The 23,457-nt window shown below is 36.1% G+C and overlaps 1 protein-coding gene across 5 annotated transcripts in view; it reads left to right on the top strand.

The window, feature by feature from the left end:
* HEATR5A (HEAT repeat containing 5A) overlaps positions 1-23,457 on the top strand; it is a 110,643-nt gene that overhangs the window by 36,241 nt on the left and 50,945 nt on the right. For all 5 annotated transcript variants that reach the window (XM_081229684.1, XM_081229682.1, XM_081229683.1 and 2 more), the window contains 4 exons: positions 166-277; positions 5,258-5,410; positions 6,419-6,518; positions 18,866-18,975. In XM_081229684.1, the coding sequence (XP_081085810.1) occupies positions 166-277; positions 5,258-5,410; positions 6,419-6,518; positions 18,866-18,975 (475 nt within the window). The remainder of the gene's footprint in view (positions 1-165; positions 278-5,257; positions 5,411-6,418; positions 6,519-18,865; positions 18,976-23,457) is intronic.

Raw genomic sequence — 23,457 nt, 5'->3', positions numbered from 1 at the left:
GTCCTATAATATAGTCTACGTGAATGACAGTCTTTTATCGTGGACATTTATTATGTGTAAGAGTTAATTTTTCAAGAGATTGTTATAATTAGTTGCTGTCATTTGTCCAGTAACCTATAAACTGATATACATTTTTTTTTACCTTGTTCTTCTATACGTCAATAGATTATTATGACATTAGCAGAGGATTTGCTATGTTCTGCTGCTCAAAACAGTCGCCTTTCAACTCAGCGCACACAAGCTGGATGGTTGTTGATTGCTGCCCTGATGACCTTAGGTAAGTCTTGTGGAGGGTTTACATAACTACAGACTGCTTGGTGTTTTCTGAGCATAAATATTCTAATGTATGATTTGACAATACTAACTTAATATATACCAGAATTTAAATATCCACATAAACGTTTTTCTCCTAGCAGTCACCTTAGGAAGCCATATACTTATTTACTCCAATCCTCAGAATGTTTTCAGATGTCCTTATTTGAAATTCTCTTCAAGACCAATTTATGAGCCTTAAGTAGGATAAGCCAATTTGATCAACTTTCACGCTTAACTCTGAATGAGTCTGGCTTTTCCCAAAATCATTCCCATCTACCTTCAGAAAAAAAATTTTCTACAATATAAGGATAGGCAAGAGAACATGCGGTAGCCCATGAATCCAATTCTGTAGCTGTTCTGAGAATTGGTGACACTAATAAGGTAGTTACATTGACAGGGATAAGGCACATTTAAATTACATTTATTAAAAATCAGTAATTATTTTATGATCATGACTATTATATTTACATCCTGTAACTTTAAAACTCTATTTTATTACTTTATTAAAGCTATAGTTTAAGTCTCTTTGTATAGTTGTGTGGTTTACTGCTAAGATATGAAACTAGATGGATTTGACCAATAAATCATTTTGACACCTCTGAACTAATTTGATCTAAAAGGAGCTTAATTAAAATAATCATAAATGAAGAGCCACTTTAAGTAATGTTTTTGAGATGATTAAAGAGATTTATTGGACTAGATCTGAGTTCAACCTATGGGCCAAATCTGGCTTGCCACCTGTTTTATACAGCCTGTGAGCTAAGAATGGTTTTTATGTTTTTAATAGTTTAAAAACAAAAAGGATATTTTGTGATACATGAGAAATATATGATAGTTAGTTTTCAGTGTGCATAAACAAACTTTTTATTAGAGTACAACTATAATCACTTCTTTACATATTGTCTATAGCCTTTAGGCACTGCAGTGGCAGAATTGAGTAACTGCAATAGAGACAGTATGGCTTTCAAAGCCAAAAATGTTTACTGCGTGGGCCTTAATAGAAAATGTTTGTTGGCCCCTGGCATAGATCATGATTTCACAATGTGATGGGAATAATGTGGTCAAGACTTTATTTGCTTTTGGCTAGGTGTTTCATGCCTGCTGTATTGATATTCTTGGTTAATTAAAGGGGAAGATAAACTACTTAATAAATGGCAATATTTTAATGAACAAAAGCTTTCAAAACAGGGTAATCCCATTGGAAGAAGACTACAAGAGATCCTTTCTCCTTTGTAAAAGAGATTAGTACATCATGTTTTAATGCACATTCATATTCAACATACCAAAAAGGAATAAAAATTAAGTTGATGTTTTATTTAATTTGCTGTTTTCTTGGGCTTTTTTTTCTTAATGCATGATTCTTTCACTTTATTATCAATTTTGAGAATGTGTTACTGGTTGCTAGTAATTTTCAAAGGGTATCAGTGAGGTTTTGCTTTTAGATATCTTTATAAACTCATAGATTTTTATATGTTTATATGTTTCAATTGAATGCAGTCATTATTTTTTTTTGACATCTTTATTGGAGTATAATTGCTTTACAATGTTATGTTAGTTTCTGCTGTATAACAAAGTGAATCAGCTATACGTATACATATATCCCCATATCCCCTCCCTCTTGCATCTCCCTCCCACCCTCCCTATCCCACCCCTCTAGGTGGTCACAGAGCATGGAGCTGATCTCCCTGTGCTATCCGGCTGCTTCCCACTAGCTAGCTATTTTACACTTGGTAGTGTATATATGTCAGTGCGACTTTCTCACTTCGTCCCAGCTTACCCTTCCCCCTCCCCGTGTCCTCAAGTCCATTCTCTATATCTGCATCTTTATTCCTGTCCTGCCCCTGTGTTAGCATACTTTCTCTCTCTGACTTAACTTCACTCTGTATGACAGACTCTAGGTCCATCCACCTCACTACAAATAACTCAATTTCATTTCTTTTTATGGCTGAGTAATATTTCATTGTGTATATGTGCCACATCTTCTTTATCCATTCATCTGTCGATGGACACTTAGGTTGTTTCCATGTCCTGGCTATTGTAAATATTGCTGCAATAAACACTGGGCTGCATGTGTCTTTTTGAATTATGGTTTTCTCAGGGTATATGCCCAGCAGTGGGATTGCTGGGTCATATGGTAGTTCTATTTTTAGTTTTTTGAGGACCCTCCATACTGTTCTCCATAGTGGCTGTACCAATTTACATTCCCATCAACAACATTGCAGTCATTATTCTTTGATCTTCAAATTGTTTCTCTTTAGTCATTGGGAGCCCCTAGTAGTTGGTTCATATGAAACTAGTGTTCTTGGATAACATCTTTATTTTTGGCATGACAAGATGTCCCAGCTTTTACATCATAATTTCTGCCTTAGAATGAGGGGCAGTTAGATACAAAATTCTAGAAATGACTTACTTCCAAGGAGTGGGATGTTAGGGGGAGGGGATCAGAGAGGACCCAGGTCAGAAGGCACCTAGGAGATTGGCATAGTTGTATATATTTAACTGTGATTAAAGTTATGTATATGTATTTTTTTTTTTTTTTTTTTGCGGTATGTGTGTGGCCTCACTGTTGTGGCCTCTCCCGTTGCGGAGCACAGGCTCCGGACGTGCAGGCTCAGCAGCCATGGCTCACAGGCCCAGCCGCTCCGCGGCATGTGGGATCTTCCCGGACCGGGGCATGAACCCATGTCCCCTGCATCGGCAGGCGGACTCTCAACCACTGCGCCACCAGGGAAGCCCCTATGTATTTTTAAAAAAATAATAATTTCTGCCTCAGTTTGCAACCAGTCAGTTCTCCAAGGAGCTCTGATTATATTTTGTGGGAAATGGAATTTAGATGACGGTCTGAGTGCTTTATTAATTTTTGCCTGGAAGTTTTAACACGTGTTTTGCATTTTCAGCATTTCCTTCCCCATTTACAATTTTCATTATTATTTTTAACAAATTCACTGTTCTGAACTAATGTAAACTCATATAGACCACATTTAAGTCCATTCCTCAAATGTGAACTCCAACATTTTTAACCCCTTTTTGCTATACTTCCCAATTTATCTGATGCCACATACAACACCTTTGATTCACTTGCAGGTATCTACAATGTGTGTTTGGTTTTTGTTAGATCCAACATTATTCTTGGCGTGAATGAACTTACTTTTGTTTATTTTTTTAACTTTGTAATTACTACCATCATTTTTAGTAACTTAGTTTACATATGTTTCTGAAATAAATTATCTTGTTACCTCTCTGGGAAGTGATGCTACACTGTTCACTCCTGAGTTAGAGAGGTATCTTAAGGGTACAATGGCAAATATTTATGGAACTTTTGTCAACTGTGGGTATTCCCAGTGACTTCATCCTTACTTTGTTTTTTGGTATCTGACTAAATTTTGCATTCAGAATTTTCTCTATTTCCACAGCCCATTATATGAGTATGCCTGTATGTGCATGTGAAACCTCTTACAGTCACTTATTCTTAATTGCCTTACTCCAATTTCCTTATTTTATCCCAATTCTAGGATGTTTTTATTACTACTTCATCGAAGAAAGTAGTGAGCAAGAGGGAATTAGGTTTATTTTGCTGTAGGGATTAGCCTAGGGCCTCTTCCTAAAAAGCAAGTCAGAAGACAAATGACGAAATTATTTTGTTAATGTCCTAAATTGCATGCTTGAAAAAATAATGATCAGCTTTGCTGTTGCCCTTGCATTTTGCCATTATGCTGTTACCTCTTCATATGCAAATAAGACAAGTGTTGAACGATAACTACGTAATGTCAGATATATAAATTCTTATCATGGGTGCACTGTTCTATATAAACTCATATAAGCCTCAGAAACTGTCACATGAGGTAAATACTGTTGTTATCCCCATTTATAGGTAGGAAATTGAGGCACAAAATGATTAAGTGACTTATCCAAGTTTAAACAGCTAGTAAGTGGATGGAGCCAGAATGTTAACCTAGGTGATCTCCTTCAGAGCCCAGTACAGTTCTATGCTGTGCTGCTACACTGCAGAAGAAAAGCATGCAGTCAGCAGAACATGGGAATAAGAAGTAGGGAGTACCTACAAGAGAATTTTAAGATAACACCAGAATTCTAAAGAATATTACTTGGGGAGAGAAGCTGTGCGTTTGGGTTTTTATATGTCATAGTTCTGTTTTCTTAACTGATAATGCTGCATGCTATCAAATACTTACAGTTAGCTCTCTGTATCCGTGGGTTCCAAATCCACGGATATAGAGGACAGATTGTACTATGCCACTTTATATAAGGGACTTAAGTATCCTTGAATTTTGGTATCTGGCGGGGGGGGGGGCGGTCCTAGAACCAATCCCCCACAGGTACCAAAGGACAACTATAAAAAGCTATCATTGTATAGTACATTGCCTTTCATTACTGGGTTTGTGTATTCAGTTCTTAAATGTTGCTTTGAAATATTAAAAAAAAAAAGTTCCATTTAGACATATCACATCTGATTTTTGGCCTGGAACAAAGTTGCTATCAAAAGTTAGAATTACTTTCAGGATACAGTGTTATTTGTTACGAACAATAGTACCTGGCATTTACATAGTACATTAGTTTTTCAGGCTACTTTAAAGTACACTCTGTTGTTTGGATCTGGACAAACCTTTGGAGATAAGCAAAGGACAAACCTTTGCAGGTAGTTCTGGCTTCATTTTATGGTTAAAAGAAATTGAGGCTCAAAGAGGTCACAGCAGTAGTAGGAGAGAGGACACCAGAGCCCAGACTTTACTGTTAGTTCCTTGTTTTTCCTCTCTGTACTCTAGTGCCTTCAGATAGTCATTGATCAGTAGTACGTTCACTGGAACCAGAGGGACAAAGTAGTCCAGCAGTAGTAGATTAAAATATGTTTACTTTTAAGAGGGAAGGGTTTTAAAGAGTAACCACTTTGGGTTCTTTTACAAGTGACAAGTTGAATAAATTACAGGTCCTGCGTTTGTCAGTCATCACCTTGCTCGAGTTCTGCTGTTGTGGAAGTGTGTCTTTCCAGTGTCTCCGAAAGATCTAGAAACAGAAAAGAGCCGAGGAGATTCATTTACATGGCAGGTAACCTTGGAAGGACGAGCTGGTGCTCTCTGTGGTAGGTTGAGTTTAGTCTTTTCTCTCCTTTTCCTCTGGCGTTTTCCATCCTTTGACTTTACATATACTTGTATGTTTTATTTAAGTTTGGGGGAAAAATCTGCTTCTGGGAACTTTTTTTATTGAACATAATTGATTAGTTGGTGATTATAACAGAAGTATGATGTAATAAACCGAATTTACATGTCCTTATCCTTAGGATTGCATGTTTTATTATAATGCGATCAGTTGAGAAATGTTAAGATTGCTTTGTGTTAAGTAGGCATTCATTCCTCTAGGGTTGAATTTAATTAGCATTGACTAAGTATGGTTTCCATTTAGTTTTTTTATATGTGAAAGTTATACCCTTCTACAACACATAGACCATTAAAAAAATAGCATCCAACATGAAAATTTGAGCTTAAGGAGATGTGGGTTCCCTGAAAAGACATGGAAGCACTGATTTTTTTTTGAAGCACGTTTTCTTAAAAACCATCTTTTTTAGGAGTAAAAATACCATGAATAAACAAACAAAACCAAAATCAGTGCTTCCTTGAAACTGAATCTAACTTTTAAATATTCACTTTATTCTACATATGAAATAACTCCTTATAAAAACTTGTGTGTTTCAGGTAACATCTATAAAGCCTAACATGCTGACTTAAAAGTCAGCCTGGTTCTTTAGAACTAGTGTAGAACTGGCAAACTTGAGGGTCTAAGCTGCTACTTCTGAGCTCAAGGGCTGAGTAAAATCCCAGGAAAGCAACATTTTGTTAATTTGGTTGTTGGTCTCTTTTAGTAATTCTAGGAAGTTTGGGAGTTTTTCTGTTGTTGTTTTGTTTTGTTTTTCTAGTTTGATTGGAGGTAGAAGACACTAGTTTCCTTTTATTTTACTAGAGTTTCAAGAATTTTTTTGGTTTTAGCACATTTCTTTATTCCTCTAACAAAAATACAAATGCTTTACCATAATTGAATGCTTTCTTCATGGTTCATTACACTCTGCTAAGTAAAAGTCTGTTCTGTTTTTCAGCTATCAAGAGCTTTGTTTCCCACTGTGGTGATCTCCTTACTGAGGAAGTAATTCAGCATCTTCTTCCACCACTTCCTTGCGCTGTGGATTTGCTAACTCTGTAAGGATCCGCTATTTAGACTTGATAAAAATTTTTAATAGCAATCAGTTACCCTTTAGTTATGTAGTATCTTATTAAGTACCTTAATAATGCCAAGTTTCTGTGGTTGGTGAATGATTTTCCATTTGCAGAGGAAGGCAAACATTTAGTTATGTGATTTTTTTTTTTTTTTTTTAGGCTAGGATCTTGAAAGAAAAGTACATATTAAAAGGGAAGGAAAGTTATTTGGTGGATAATGTATCTTCCATACAGTCAGATTTAACCAAGAAATTAAATATTAAGCCTGTTAACCTTTTCAGGTATGCGTTTTATTGGTTTGTTAGTGCCATTCTGTGTTCTTAAGAACCAGATACTTGTTAACAGTTTCAGGTTTCTGTTGTTTATATTTTCATACATTTGACTTACATTTTTAAAAAAATCCAGTTTATGTCCTGGTCACTTATAATTTCCCAGTTAATAAAATGTACAGTTTAGAGAAAGTCTTTCCAAAAAGTATTTAATGATATGACATTTTATGTATACAGAAAAATACAGTTAAGATTATGGCTTATGAAGTGTCATAATAAAGTGAAAACCTGTGAATTCAGCACAACTAGCACAGAGGTTAATGAAGGTTTGCTGTAAAGGGCCAGAGAGTAAATATTTTAGGCTTTTTGGCCCAGACAGTCTCTTTTGTACCTACTCAATTCTGCTGTAGCTTAAAAGCAATCATAGCTAATCTGTAAATGAATGAATGTGTTCCAGTAAAACTTTATTTACAAAAACAGGCAATGGGCCGGATTTAGCTATCCCTGGACAAGAACACTTATACTATTGAAGTTATATGTGTGCTCCTCTCTAATACCATTCTTTCTGCCTTAGTTTAGAGGTAATCACTATCCTGAATTTTAAAGTTGTCATTCTCTTGCATTTTAAAAAAGTGTATCACATATACATGTTTCCCTAAACGGTACCTTGTTTAGTTTTGCTTGGTTTTGATCAGGCAAATGGTATCATAGTGTTTCTGAGACTTGTTTTACTCAACATGATATTTCTAAACTTCCTCTGTGTCAGCTTGTTCATTCTTTTTGGTTGCTGTATAATATTTAATTGTGTGAATGTACAGCAGTTTACCCTCCTGTCAATGAAATATCCAAACTATTTTCCAAAATTTTTGCATATATATATCAATAGTATATGGGAGTACCCTTCAGTCCACTTCTTCACCAACACTTACTCAGACATCAACTCTGATTAATGCAGTAGGTGTAAATTGGTATCTTGTTATGATCTTACCTTATATATCTGGTTCCTGATGTTTTAAGTGCCATTCTATATGTTTATTGTGCCTCACTATTTCCCTTCTGTGAAATCACAATTCATGCATATCTTTACCTATTTTTAGGTAACATTGTGTTTTGATTAATAGACATGCTTTTTTTTTTTTTTTGGCTGTGCCACACGGCTTGCAGGATCTTAGTTCCCCAACCAGGGACTGAACCCAGGCCCCACAGACATTCTTAATTTAAATGTCAAATTTATCAATCTTTTACTTCTTGGTTAGTACTTTCTGTCTTTTGATTTAAAAAATCTTTCTTCAGGGTTATAAAGATACTTTCTTTTATTTCTCTCTAAAATGTTTAAGGTTTTTGTCCTTCACATTTAAGTCATTAATCTATCTGGAATTTATTTTTATGTTTGTAGTGAGGTAGGGTTCCAATTTCATTTCCTCTTTTAATATGGATAACAAATTGTCCCATACTTCACTAAAGAAATCCAAGTTTCCTCTCTCTGGTGACTGCTATTCACCTTTGTTGTGTATTATATTGCCATATAGACATAGTCTGTTTCTGTGCTCTCTATTGTATTCCATTTGTGTGTTTGCCCATTTCTGTGCCCATACCACATTGTCTTTATAATAAATTTTAGTGTCTGTTAGAGTAAAGTTTTTGGCCTTATTCATCTTTAGGCATAATTTGGCCCTTTTTGGCAATTGATTGTCTCTTGTTGAAATTTTAATTAAAGTTAAATTGAATCTATAGATAAACTTGAAGATAATTGGTACTTCTATAATACCCATAAACATGATCCCTCTCCTGTTGTTGAGGTTGTTTACAAAGTATAAAATTTTTTCTATGTAGAAGTCTTATGTCTTTAAAAAAATCTATTCCTAGCTAGATACTTCATATTTTTCTTTGCAGTTACTAAATAAGTATGTGGGAATGGGTGTGTATGTGTGTGTGTGTGTGTGTGTGTGTGTATAATCTCTTTATTGCTATTGTATTAAAAAATGCAATTGATTTTATATCCAGCCACCTTGCTAAATTTTCCTATATCAAGCATTTGTTTGTAGATTCTTTAGGATTTCTCCCTTTATGATATTTACTCATATATTCATTTGTATTCTTTCTCTCCCCTTAACGTGCTAACTAGATGACTACCACTTAAAACTGAAGAGAAGTGGCTTGTGAAAGGGAATGTTTCTCATGTTTCACGAATAAGAATGATGCTTGATACAGGCTTTTTAGTAGATGCTCTTTATCAGATTAAGAAAGTATCCTCTTCATAGTTATCCACATTTTGTTTTGGTTTGGTTTTTTGTTTGTTTGGTTTGGTTTTTTATCGTGAATGAGTTTTGATGTTTTATAAAGTGGTTTAATCTGAAAACTTAAATGTAAAAAATTTTATTGACTAATTTTTTACTTGGTTGCATTCGTGGGATAAACTGAACTTGGAAATAATTATCTTTTTTTGTAAACTTCTGGATTTGGTTTGCTTATGTTTGGATTTCTCCACGTATATTCATCAGTGAGACTGCCCTATAATTTTCTTTCTTGGATGCCCTCCTCAGGTTTTCATCAGTTATACTAGCCTCATGGAATGAGGTAGGTGAATGTTTCATCAAGTTCTGTGGAGGAGCTTTTAGGAGATTGGAATAATGTGTCACATGAAACCACCTGTCTGTAAAACAGTCTGGACCGGCTGTTTTCTTTGTGGGAAATTTTTTTTTAACTACATATTTCATTTCCTTAATTGCTTTAACTTTTTGAGGTCTGGTTTGCGGGTTTGATTTGCTTGTTTGTTAGATTTTTTCCAGGAATTTTGCCATTGCATCTTCATCTTCACATTTTTTGGCATGAAATTTTTCTTAATGTTCTCTTATCGTCTTAATCTCTGCTATATCTATAATGTCCCTTCATCCATTCCTGATTAGTTTTCAATATGCCTTCTCTTTTGTTTTTCCTGATCCATCTCATGAGAGGTTTAACTGTTTTATTAACCTGTACAAAGAATAACTTTGCTTATGTTGAACTTGGTTTTTTTTTTAATTTAATTTTTTTTTATACAGCAGGTTTTATTAGTCATCCATTTTATGTATATTACTGTATATATGTCAATCCCAGTCTCCCAATTCATCCCACCAACACCCCCACCAAGATCCCCCACCCCTGGCTTTCCCCCCTTTTGCTGATACATTTGTTCTCTACGTCTGTGTCTCTATTTCTGCCTTGCAAACCGGTTCATCTGTACCATTTTTCTAGTTCTACATACATGCGTTAATATACAATATTTGTTTTTCTCTTTCTGATTTACTTCACTCTGCATGACAGTCTCTAGGTCCATCCACGTCTCTATAAGTGACCCAATTTCGTTCCTTTTTATGGCTGATATTCCATTGTATATATATATACACCACATCTTCTTTATCCATTCGTCTGTCAACAGGCATTTAGGTTGCTCCATGACCTGGCTGTTGTAAATAGTGCTGCAGTGAACACTGGGCTGCATGTGTTTTTTTGAATTATGCTTTTCTCTGGGTATATACCCAGTAGTAGGGTTGCTGGGTCATATGGTAGTTCTATTTTTAGTTTTTTAAGGAACCTCCATACTGTTCTCCATATTGGCTATATCAATTTACATTCCCACCAACAGTGCAAGAGGGTTCCCTTTTCTCCACACCATCTCCAGCATTTATTGTTTGTGGGTTTTTTGATGATGGCCATTCTGACTGGTGTGAGGTGATAGCTCATTGTAGCTTTGATTTGCATTTCTCTAATGATCAGTGATGTGCCTCTTGGCCACCTGTATGTCTTCTTTGGAGAAATGTCCACTTCGGTTTTCTGCCCATTTTTTGATTGGGTTGTTTGTTTATTTCATATTGAGCTGCATGAGCTTTTATATATTTTGGAGATTAATCCTTTGTCCGTTGTTTTGTTTGCAAATATTTTCTCCCATTCTGATGGTTGTCTTTTGGTCTTGTTTATAGTTTCCTTTGCTGTGCAAAAGCTTTTAAATTTCATTAGGTCCCATTTGTTTATTTTTGTTTTTATTTCCATTACTCTAGACGGTGGGTCAAAAAAGATCTTGCTGTGATTTATGTCAAAGAGTATTCTTCCTATGTTTTCCTCTAAGAGTTTTATAGTGTTTTATAGTGTCTGGTCTCACATTTAGGTCTTCAATCCATTTTGAGTTTATTTTTGTGTATGGTGTTAGGGAGTGTTCTAATTTCATTCTTTTACATGTAACTGTCCAGTTTTCCCAGCACCACTTATTGAAGAGACTGTCTTTTCTCCATTGTATATCCTTGCCTCCTTTCTCATAGATTAGTTGACCATAGGTGCGTGGGTTTATCTCTGGGCTTTCTATCCTGTTCCGATGATCTGTATTTCTGTTTTTGTGCCAGCACCGTATTGTCTTGATTTCTGTAGCTTTGTAGTATAGTCTGAAGTCAGTGAGTCTGATTCCTCCAGCTCTGTTTTTTTCCCTCAAATTTGCTTTGGCTATTTGAGATCTTTTGTGTCTCCATACAGATTTTAAGATTTTATGTTCTAGTTCTGTAAAAAATGCCATTGGTAATATGATAAGGATTGCATTGAATCTGTAGACTGCTTTGGGTAGTATAGTCATTTTCACAATATTGATTCTTCCAATCCACAAACATGGTATATCTCTCCATCTGTTTGTATCATCTTCGATTTCTTTCATCAGTGTCTTACAGTTTTCCACATACAGGTCTTTTGCCTCTTTAGGTAGGTTTATTCCTAGGTATTTTATTCTTTTTGTTGCAGTGGTAAATGGGAGTGTTTCCTTGATTTCTCTTTCTGATCTTTTGTTATTAGTGTATAGGAATGCAAGAGATTTCTCTGCATCAGTTTTGCATCCTGTTATGTTACCAAACTAATTGACTAGCTCTAGTAGTTTTCTGGTGGCATCTTTAGGCTAGTTTTCTATGTATAGTATCATGTCATCTGCAAACACAGACAGTTTTACTTCTTCTTTTCCAATTTGGATTCCTTTTATTTGTTTTTCTTCTCTGATTGCCATGGCTAAAACTTCCAAGGCTATGTTGAATAATAGTGGATCTTTGTCTTGTTCCTGATCTTAGAGGAAATGCTTTCATTTTTTCACCACTGAGAACAATGTTCACTGTGGGTTTGTCATATAAGGCCTTTATTGTGTTGAGGTAGGTTCCCTCTATGCCCACTTTCTGGAGAGTTTTTAATCATAAATCGGTGTTGAATTTTGTCAAAAGCTTTTTCTGCATCTATTGAGATGATCGTATGGTTTTTATTCTGCAATTTGTTAATATGGTGTATCACATTGATTGATTTGCATATATTGAAGAATCCTTGCATCCCAGGATAAATCCCACTTGATCATGGTGTATGATCCTTTTAATGTGTTGTTGGATTCTGTTTGCTAGTATTTTGTTGAGGATTTTTGCATGTGTATTCATCAGTGATATTGGTCTGTAATTTTCTTTTTTTATAGTATCTCTGTCTGGTTTTAGTATCAGGGTGATGGTGGCCTCATAGAATGACTTTAGGAGTCTTCCCGCCTCTACAATTTTTGGAAGAGTTTGAGAAGGATGGGTGTGAGATTTTCTCTAAATGTTAGAATTCACCTGTGAAGCCATCTGGTCCTGGACTCTTGTTTGTTGGATGATTTTTAATCACAGTTTCAACTTCATTGCTTGTGATTGGTCTGTTCATATTTTCTATTTCTTCCTGGTTCAGTCTTGAAAGGTTATACCTTTCTGTGAATTTATCCATTTCTTCCAGGTTGTCCATTTTATTGGCAAAGAGTTGCTTGTAGTAGTCTCTTAGGATGCTTTGTATTTCTGCAGTGTCTGTTGTAACTTCTCCTTTTTCATTTCTAATTCTGTTGATTTGAGTCTTCTCCTTCTTTTTCTTGATGAGTCTGGCTAAAGGTTTATCAATTTTGTTAATCTTCTCAAAAAAACAACTTTTAGTTTTCTTGATCTTCGCTATTGTTTTCTTTGTTTCTATTTCATTTATGTCTGCTCTGATCTTTATGATTTCTTTCCTTCTGCTAACTTTGGGTTTTGTTTGTTCTTCTTTCTCTAGTTCCTTTAGGTGTAAGTTTAGATTGTTTATTTGAGATTTTTCTTGTTGCTTGAGGTAGGATTGTACTGCTATAAAATTCTCTCTTAGAACTGCTTTTGCTGCATCACGTAAGTTTTGGATCATCATGTTTTCATTGTCTTTTGTCTCTAGGTATTTTTAAATTTCCTCTTTGATTTCTTCAGTGATGTCTTGGTTATTTAGTAACATATTGTTTAGCCTTCATGTGTTTGTTTTTTATGTTTTTTTCCCTGTAATTTATTTCTAATCTCATAGCGTTGTGTTTGGAAAGGATACTTGATATGATTTCAATTTTCTTAAATTTACTGAGGCTTGATTTGTGACCCAGCATGTGATCTGTCCTGAAGAATGTTCCATGTGCACTTGAGAAGAAAGTGTAATCTGCTATTTTCAGATGGAATGTCCTACAAATGTTAGTTAAATCTGTCTGGTCTGTTGTGTCATTTAAAGGTTGTGTTTCTTATTAATTTTATGTTTGGATAATCTTTCTATTGGTTTAAGTGAGGTGTTAACATCCCCCACTATTATTGTGTTGCTGTTGATTTCCTGTTTTATAGCTGTTATCATTTGCCTTATGTAGTGATGTGCTCCTGTGTTGGGTGCATATTTATTTATTTATTTACTTATTTTTAATTAATTTATTTTATTTTTTGGCTGCATTGGGTCTTCATAGCTGTGCGCAGGCTTTAGTTGCGGCGAGCAGGGGCTACTCTTCATTGTAGTGTGTGGACTTCTCATTACAGTGGCTTCTCTTGTTGCAGAGCATGGGCTCTGAGCATGTGGGCTTCAGTAGTTGTGGCTCACGGGCTCTAGGGCGCAGGCTCAGTAGTTGTGGCACACTGGCTTAGTTGCTCCGTGGTATGTGCGATTTTCCCAGACCAGGGCTCAAACCCATGTCCCCTGCATTGGCAGGAAGATTCTTAACCACTGCACCACCAGGGAAGCCCCTGGGTGCATATATATTTATAATTGTTATGTCTTCTTCTTAAATTGATCACTTGATCATTATGTAGTGTCCTTCCTTGTCTCTTGTAACATTATTTTAAAGTCTACCTTATCTGATATGAATATTGCTACTCCAGCTTTCATTTGATTTCCATTTGCATGGAATATCTTTTTCCATCCCCTCACTTTCAGTCTGTATGTGTCCCTAGGTCTGAAGTGGGTCTCTTGTATACAGCATATATATGGCTCTTGTTTTTGTATCCATTCAGCAAACCTATGTCTTTTGGTTGGGGCATTTAATCCATTCATATTTAAGGTAATTATTGATATGTATGTTCTTATTACCATTTTCTTAATTGTTTTGGGTTTGTTTTTGTAGGTCCTTTTCTTCTCTTGTGTTTCCCACTTAGAGAAGTTCCTTTAGCATTTGTTGTAGAGCTGGGTTGGTGGTGCTGAATTCTCTTAGCTTTTGCTTTTCTGTAAACCTTTTGATTTCTCCGTTTAATCTGAATGAGATCCCTGCCGGGTAGAGTTATCTTGGTTGTAGGTTCTTCCCTTTCATCACTTTTAATATACCATGCCACTCCCTCTGGCTTGTAGAGTTTCTGCTGAGAAATCGGCTGTTAACCTTATGGGAGTTCCCTTGTATGTTATTTGTCATTTTTCCCTTGTTGCTTTCAGTAATTTTTCTTTGTCTTTAATTTTTGTCAATTTGATTACTGTGTGTTTCAGCATGTTTCTCCTTGGGTTTATCCTGTATGGGACTCTCTGTGCTTCCTGGCCTTGGGTGGCTATTTCCTTTCCCATGTTGGGGAAGTTTAATCTCTTCAAATATTTTCTCGGGTCCTTTCTCTCTGTCTTCTTCTTCTGGGACCCCTATAATGTGAATGTTGTTGTGTTTAATGTTGTCCCAGAGGTCTCTTAGCCTGTCTTCATTTCTTGTCATTCTTGTTTCTTTATTCTGTTCCATGGCAGTGAATTCCACCATTCTGTCTTCCAGTCACTTATCCTTTCTTCTGCCTCAGTTATTCTGCTATTGATTTCTTCTCGTGTATTTTTCATTTCATTTATTGTATTGTTTATCTCTGTTTGTTTGTTCTTTAATTCCTCTAGGTGTTTGTTCTTTAATTCTTCTAGGTCTTTGTTAAACATTTCTTGCATCTTCTCGATATTTGCCTCCATTCTTTTTCCGAGGTCCTGGATCATCTTCACTATCATTATTCTGAATTTTTTTTCTGGAAGGTTGCCTATCTCCACATCATTTGTTTTTCTGGGGTTTTATCTTGTTCCTTCATCTGGTGCATAGTCCTCTGCCTTTTCATTTTCTCTGTCTTTCTGTGAATGTGGTTTTGGTCCCACAGGCAGCAGGATTGTAGTTCTTCCTTCTGCTTTCTGCCCTCTGGTGGATGAGACTATCTAAGAGACTTGTGCAAGCTTCCTGATGGGGGAGGAACTGGTGGTGGGTAGAGCTCAGCAAAACTTTAATCGGCTTGTCTGCTGATGGGTGGGACTGCGTTCCCTCCCTGTTGGGTGACCCGGCACTGGAGGCTACATGCTCTTTGCTAGGGCTAATGGCGGACTCTGGGAGGCTTCATGCCAGGGAGTACTTCCCAGAACTTCTGCTGCCAGTGTCCTTGTTCCCTCAGTGAGCCACAGCCACCCCCTGCCTCTGCAGAAGACCCTCCAACACTAGCAGGTAGGTCTGGTTCAGTCTCCTGTGGGGTCACTGCTCCTTCCCCCTGAGTCCTGATGTGCACTCCACTTTGTGTGTGCCCTCCAAGAGTGGAGTCTCTGTTTCCTCCGGTCCTGTCGAAGTTCTGCAGTCAAATCCCGCTAGCCTTCAAAGTCTGATTCTCTGGGAATTCCTCCTCCCGTTGCCAGATCCCAGGTTGGGAAGCCTGGTGTGGGGCTCAGAACCTTCACTCCCATGGGTGGACTTCTGTGGTATAATTGTTCTCCAGTTTGTGAGTCATCCACCCAGCGGTTATGGGATTTGATTTTATTGTGAGTGTGCCCTCCTACCATCTCATGCGGCTTCTCCTTTGCCTTTGGATGTGGGATATCTTTTTTTGGTGAGTTCCAGTGTCTTCCTGTCGATGACTGTTCAGCAGTTAGTTGTGATTCCGGTGCTCTCACAAGAGGGAGTGAGCACACGTCCTTCTACTCCGCCATTGTGAACGAAACTTGAACTTGTTTTCTATTTCATTAATTATTGCTTGTTATTATTCCCATTTTCTTAAATTCTTGTTCTTCTTCTGACAGCTTAATTTGAATGCTTAGCTCACTGAATTTCTTTTAATTCTTTTAATATAAGCTAAGGCCATAATTTTCCCTGTAAGGGTCCAGTTGCTGAATTCTACAAGTATTGAAATGTATTATTTCTATTTTTTCCATTTTATGTGTTTTAAAATTTCATTATAATTTCTTTGAAGTTGTTCAAAAGTATGTTTTTAAGTTTCTGAATGTATGCAACAGTTTTTAGCTTGCAGTTTTGTTACTGATTGTGAACGTAATTGCATTGTACTTAGTGAATATGATCTGTATGTTACGTGTCCTTTTAAATTTGTTGAGACTTGCTCTATGCAAATGTTGTTCTTTTAGTCACATTGTTCCATCTATTTTCATTAACCTTTTCTCTGTTTAACCTATCAATAATTGAGAGTGATGTGTTAAACTCCTCCACTGTGATATTGGGTTTATCAGTTTTTCTCCAAAGTTTTATGTTTCTTTTTTCATATTTTGAGAAAGTAGTTATATCTTCCCGATGAGTTGAATCTTTTATTATTATACAATAACTCTCTTCATCCTTAGTAATACTTTTTGATTAAAGTCTAATGTTTACAGTATTATATGTGTGGTATGTCTTTTTCCATGTCACTGTGTTTTTAGGTGTATCATAAACTGCATATAATTGGAGTTCTTAAAAATTGAATCTCGGGCTTCCCTGGTGGCGCAGTGGTTGAGAGTCTGTCTGCCGATGCAGGGGACACGGGTTCGTGCCCCAGTCCGGGAGGGTCCCACATGCCGCGGAGCGGCTGGGCCCGTGAGCCATGGCCACTGAGCCTGTGCGCCCGGAGCCTGTGCTCTGCAGTGGGAGAGGTCACAACAGTGAGAAGCCCGCGTGTCGCAAAAAAAAAAAAAAAAAATTGAATCTCACAATTTCTGCTTTAAACTGGAAGTTTGTGAATTTCTTTATCTGATTTGCTGTATATTTTGTTGGATTCATGTCTTTCAGGAGTTCTGGAAAAGTGGCTGTTATCTCTTCAAATATTGCCTGTTTTCTGTTCTTGTTAAACTTTCCTTCTGGAGCTGTGATTAAACAAATTTTCAGTCTTTTTGTATTGTCTTCCATGTCTCTTAATCTTTTTCTAATATTTTTTTTTCCTTTTCTTTCTGCTGTTTTCTGGGTGATTTATTCTGCTGTCTCTTCCAGTTCACTAATTTTCTCTTTAGCTGGGTTTAATTCAATAGGCCTTTGCCTCTGCCAGGACCTGGGACCATTTAAACTACCTTTAGGAGATCGCATTTATCAGCACTACCTTGCCAGGGGCACAAGCTCAATTGAAGTTCTTTTGTTGGTATTGGTATTGGTGTTCCCACTCTGATTTTAGCTCATGTTTTGTTTCATGCATTTTATGTTTGTTTGTTTGGTGGGGTGGGAGTTAAGCCTTGGAAAAGTCTCTTTCTTCAAGTCTAGCAATGCTAATTATCTTTTATCCAGGATTTAAGTGTATTTATAGAGGAAGGCCCTTCAGAGACTCTAATCTGCCCTACTTATAGAAGCAGAAACCCCTAGGAATGCTTTCCTAAATTCTTATTTTGTTGTATACATCTTACTTTCTTTAAACACACACATGCAAACAACCCTCTAGACTAAATTCTGTTGTATTTAAACTAAATGAATGTTGCAGGATTTTTAAGAATATAATTTGTAATTTCTTAATGTCTTGTCAATATGATTTAAATAGTTTTCATATGTCAGCTGTAATTCTTCCAGTCTTGTTTTAGAGAAATACAAAATTACAGTGGATTTATTCTTAACTTTCATAACTAAAAAACTTCTACCCAGGTTTTATAAATGTTGTTTACTAACCTGAAAGATAAAAAATGGAACCAACTTTTTCTTTAGTAAAATGACAAGTTAAAGATAACTCTCTTTTCATCTAGAAACGAGTAAAAGCAAGCGGTATTTTTCTAGAAAATACAAATGAATAAACATTGCCAGAGTTTCTTAGAGTACCTGGAAACCTCATTCCATGACAGCATAGAGGATTTATTCCAGTGGCACAACAAAAGTAATTCCATTCAATTTCTGTATTGCTATAGGAGATGAAAACTGTACACCAGTTGATAACATGGTACCTTGGCAAAGAGTAGTAATCTTTTAATAAATATTTGTTAGTTGAATGAATATCAGTAAAATGATGTCTTAATACCAATAGTGAGAATGAATAGAAGATTTTTAAAAAGTACATGAACGTGAAAGAAGAGAGTGGAGACGGGAAGTGTTAAGAGATTTTATGACTGGAACTTTTAGGGAAACATTGGCTTAGCTTGTGCTTTATTAAAAGAGAATTTGTTTTATGATTTTGTGTATTTTGATGATTCATTTTTATTTGGTGATCACATTCCAGATCAAGTTTCTGACAGACACTTGAATTTTTCTCTAGGTATTTGTGTCTTCAATTTGTTTGTTTCTTTGGCCTGTTCCTTTTCTATGTAATAGACTTTATTTTTCACAAATGCAATGTTGTAAATTTTGGAGTTTAGTAAGAGTTGCAGCTTCTAGATAAGATACAGCCTTAGAAATCTTAGCTGAATATATAGTTTTATGAAGTGTGTAGAAAAGCAAAATAGTTTTCATGTGTGACGCTTATAACTCCTCTTTTAACTTAAAGTCACACATAATAAAAAATAATAAAAGCAGCGCTAATGTTCACTAATTCTATATAGCTACTTTATATGTCAACATGTTGAATATTTATACGTTGTTGTATAACTTACACACTTAAGATGTGTTTTTTCTTTTACTTTAAGGCTTTCTTCAATACTAAAAACATACGGAAGTCCTTTGAAAACATCATCAGTAGTTTATAGACAGAGGCTTTATGAATTGTTGATTTTATTACCTCCTGAAACCTATGAAGGTATGTGCCTTACACCAAAATGTTTTACTGTTTGTGGCTAACACAGTGCCTGGAAAGTAATACCTGAACAAATGAATTATATGGCAGTTATTTAGTGCTTTGTTTCTAGGAGGTTTAGGGAGTTCAGTCTTAACCCATGTGTTCACGATTTTATAGTAAATAAGATACATTTAAAAAAAAAACTACTTCTTCATTTCTTGCTGTGTTCTCTCTTCTGAGAAAAAGTCCCTAGTTTCACTGTATGGGAGAGAATGAGTCACAAAGATTGGTCTTGATTCTACTCCAGGGTTTTCTGCAGAATATATAATGCAAATCTATTAGAAATTTGGCCACTCCTAGTTTCCTTCTAGAGTGGTTATCTATTGTATACATTTCCTTCCACTATTCAATTCTTAACTCTGCCCAGAGAGAAGTTTAATTTTGAACAGTATACCAAGGTATAATTGATTTTATTAAGTTTATAATGTAGGTTTTGCTTTTATTAGGCCCAGGATGGCTTTGGAATACTAGAATACTGCATTTGATAAAATAAACTTGCCCCCATCTTACAATTAGTTCTAAAACTTTTCCTGTAAATTTAAAATACAGTTTTAAGAAAATACATTGCTGCTACTACTGAATAACTTAAGATGCTTGTTTTAAGAGGTGAAAGCTTAAAGTTGTCTCTAATGGGAGCATCTATTTTTTTTTTAATTTTCAACCAACCATATTAAGTCGATTGTTTCTTCAAATCTATTTCTTGTAAAAATACTGCTTTTATTGTTTTATATCTTCATTCTGCAAATAAATGCAATATAATATATACCACAGTAGTTCAAAATATTGATACTAACTTGTAACTTCTGTCTTGGCCTTTATCATTATGTGAGTGATATGGTTCCTACCACCTCTCTTCCTGGTTCACAAATGTACCTAGCAAAATGTTTGATATAAAATAAGAATTTTGTATTTACTTCTCTGGAAAAATAGTGGATACATTGCCCTTTCTCAGAAACTGTATCAAGAGTCATTTCTGTATGCCAGGTGCTGTACTAGAAATTGTATATATTACCCCATTTATCTTAGGATAATACAGTGAGCTAGTTGCATTTTCCTTATTTGACAGATAATGGCACAGAGTTTACAAAAACCAACTCAAGTTTATGTATCCAATAAATAGTAGAATCAAGATAAAATAGATCTGTTTCATGCTGTGCTGCCAATCCGTTTATAAGTAACCTAGTAGAGACTTAATAAATAGACAAAGCTTAGTGATAGGTCTGTCTCAAACTACAGATGAAAAAATTGATTTTTTGAAGTCTTCATTAAACATATAGGAATATTAGGATATCAACTTAAAATCCACAGTGTGTCTTCTGATAAATGATAATATAAGTCTGCCCTTGAAGGACTTAAAGAGAAAAACAAAGTCTTGTACTATTTTCTCAGAATTGGAGTTTGGGAATGCAATCAGAAGTCTTAAAGGAATAATGAATATACTAGTGTATAGATTTTAAATCAGTTCCAGAGTGTTCACTGGGAGATGAAGTCAGGAATTACTATGAACTAACTTGTTGAAAAAAGAAAATCTAGGGCTTCCCTGGTGGCACAGTGGTTGAGAGTCTGCCTGCCGATGCAGGGGACATGGGTTCGTGCCCCGGTCCGGGAAGATCCCACATGCCGCGGAGCGGCTAGGCCCATGAGCCATGGCCGCTGAGCCTGTGTGTCCGGAGCCTGTGCTCCACAACGGTAGAGGCCACAACAGTGAGAGGCCCATGTGCCACAAAAGCAAAAAAAAAAAAAAAGCAAAAAAAAAGAAAATCTACATTTACCCTCTTTGTCTTTTTCAAGTGTATCTATTTTTCTAACATGAATTAAAGAAGAAACTAGTTTATAGAAAAATGAAAATATGGATATATTAATATTTTTATCCTTCAGCCAAAAATAATAATTTGCCATTTTATGTCTCTCTTTTTTCCATATGTACAACTCTGGAAATAGAATTAAGGACTTCTGATTTTTTTTTTAATGATATTCTATTTAATAGAGTCATATAATGGGTATGGGTACATAACAATCAGAACTTTAAAATATCCACTGATATTTTAAATAACTTAGCTCGGGACTTCCCTGGTGGCGCAGCAGTTAAGAGTCGGCCTGCCAATGCAGGGGACATGGGTTCGAGCCCTGGTCCGAGAAGATCCCACATGCCTCAGAGCAACTAAGCCTATGCGTTGCAGCTACTGAGCCTGTGTGCCACAGCTGCTGGAGACTGCATGCCTAGAGCCCATGCTCCGCAACAAGAGAAGCCATAGCAATGAGAAGCCCACACACCGCCATGAAGAGTAGCCCCCGCTCACCGTAACAACTTTTGGGGAGTACCCTGGTGGCTTGGTGGTTAGGATTCTGGGCTTTCACTGCAGTGGCTCAGGTTTGATTTCTGCTCAGGGAACTGAGATCCTGCCAGCCACCTGGCACAGCCAGAAAAAAAAAAAAAGAATTTATATAACTTTTCATCATGGGTGTCCAACAAAAGCAGACTTTTGTCATAAGAGTTGCTTAATTTTCTGAAGCTTATGGAGTAAAAATTGGGTTCTTAATTTTTATTTCCTATCTTAGTTTTGTTATGGATCTCCTTTCAAGTATTTTAATTTTCTCTACACTGAAAATGGCTCCTCATTAGCATCAGAAAGTGATGTATTTCTACAACAAGGCATATTTGCATTTTAAAATTGAATCATCTTTGAGTACTTTGTTCAGGGACAGTTAGGCCAGCAGTCACTTTAAATGAGAAATGGAGATTTACCACTGTTGTCACGTTTAGCTGTAGTACCAAACATACCTTGCGTATTGTACTACCAACAAAATTATTTTTCTGAGTATCGTATACTGGTAATTAAACTAACAGACATTCCTTTAAGCAACTCTCGTCTGCTTCATTAAGTTTTTATTATCCCTGTCTGCTGTCCCCAATTCCTGTGTAACCCCTCCTTTCTCTAACCTCAGCAGTTCTCTTTTCATCCTCCATGAAACTTAGTAATTCCTACCTTCATTTTATAGTTAACATGTGTGTGTCCAGTATCTTATATCTTCTTTTTTTATATATATGAATTTATTTATTTGGTTTTTTTTTTTTTTGGTTGCGTTGGGTCTTCGTTGCTGTGCACGGGCTTTCTCTAGTTGTGGCGAGCCGGGGCTACTCTTTGTTGCGGTGTGCAGGCTTCTCATTTTGGTGGCTTCTCTTGTTGCAGCGCACAGGCTCTAGGCCTGAACTACTAAGCACAGGCTTCAGTAGTTGTGGCACGTGGGCTCTAGAGTGCAGGCTCAGTAGTTGTGGCGCACGGGCTTAGTTGCTCCGTGGCATGTGGGATCTTCCCGGGCCAGGGATCGAACCCATGTCCCCTGCATTGGCAGGTGGATTCTTAACCACTGCGCCACCAGGGAAACCCTTCTATCTTCCTGAAGGGAGGATTATATATAATAACATCTTTGTATATTATATTAAACACAGCATCTTAAACACAGTTTGAATGAATGAATGAGCATGATAGTTAAAAGCTCAAGTTCTGAAGCCTGGACTGCCTGTGTTTCAGTCAAACTCTGCCATGTAACTGTTGTGTGACCTTGGGCAATTAACAAACTCTCTGTTCCTGTTTCCTTACCTAATAAAATAACAGTACTAAATGGACCTCCTGAGGTGGTTATGAAAACTATATCTAAAGCTTTTGGGACATTTACTGACACATATTACATCCTCAATAAATATTTGTTGTTACTACTCTTACCACTACTAATAATACAGAAAATAATGGGAGGTGAGCCCTTCCTAACTCATCATGTCACTTCTAATAAGTAGACTCAGTCAAGTCTTCATTTCGTTCTGATGGTGTTGCTTAAAACCAAAAATGAATGTTTCTCCAAGATGATTTTTACTCTTTCCTAAAGTACTTAAGTTACAAGCTAGCAAAAGTCATTTATGGTCTAGGTGGATAAAATTTTCTATTGCAAATCCATCAGAAAGTAGGATAAATATCTTTGAAATGGTAACTTAGGTCAGTGTGATAAATGGACCAGTTTTTCCAACCATATATATAAAAGAGACAGCCATACGTTGTCTCATGTCTCAAGGAAAATCTCAGTGCTGCCTATGAACTAGGTTGGCACCCAGAATACAAACAAACCAAAAAAAAGATGAATCCTCCCTAGATCCAGGTTCCAATTTACAAAAAAATGCAGACATTAAAGGAACAAATTGAATTACCGGGGGGGCTATAATCCATAAAAACTCCTATAGAACAAATAATCTTATTTCTTCAAATAAATTATGGGGAATAAAAGTAGAGGGAAGAACTTTAGATTGAAAGAGACAAGATAGGTAGCTACAACATGTAGACTTCACTTAGGTCTGGATTCAAACATAAAAAGCAAACAAAAACAGGCATTAATGAAGCAATTGACAATTTGAGCACTGAATGTGTATTTGATGTTTAGTGATTTTTTATT

This window comes from Mesoplodon bidens, assembly GCF_964165515.1.
Source record: "Mesoplodon bidens genome assembly, chromosome: 3".
Classification (NCBI taxonomy): Eukaryota; Metazoa; Chordata; class Mammalia; order Artiodactyla; family Ziphiidae; genus Mesoplodon; species Mesoplodon bidens.
This window is presented reverse-complemented; position numbering and strand designations above follow the sequence as displayed.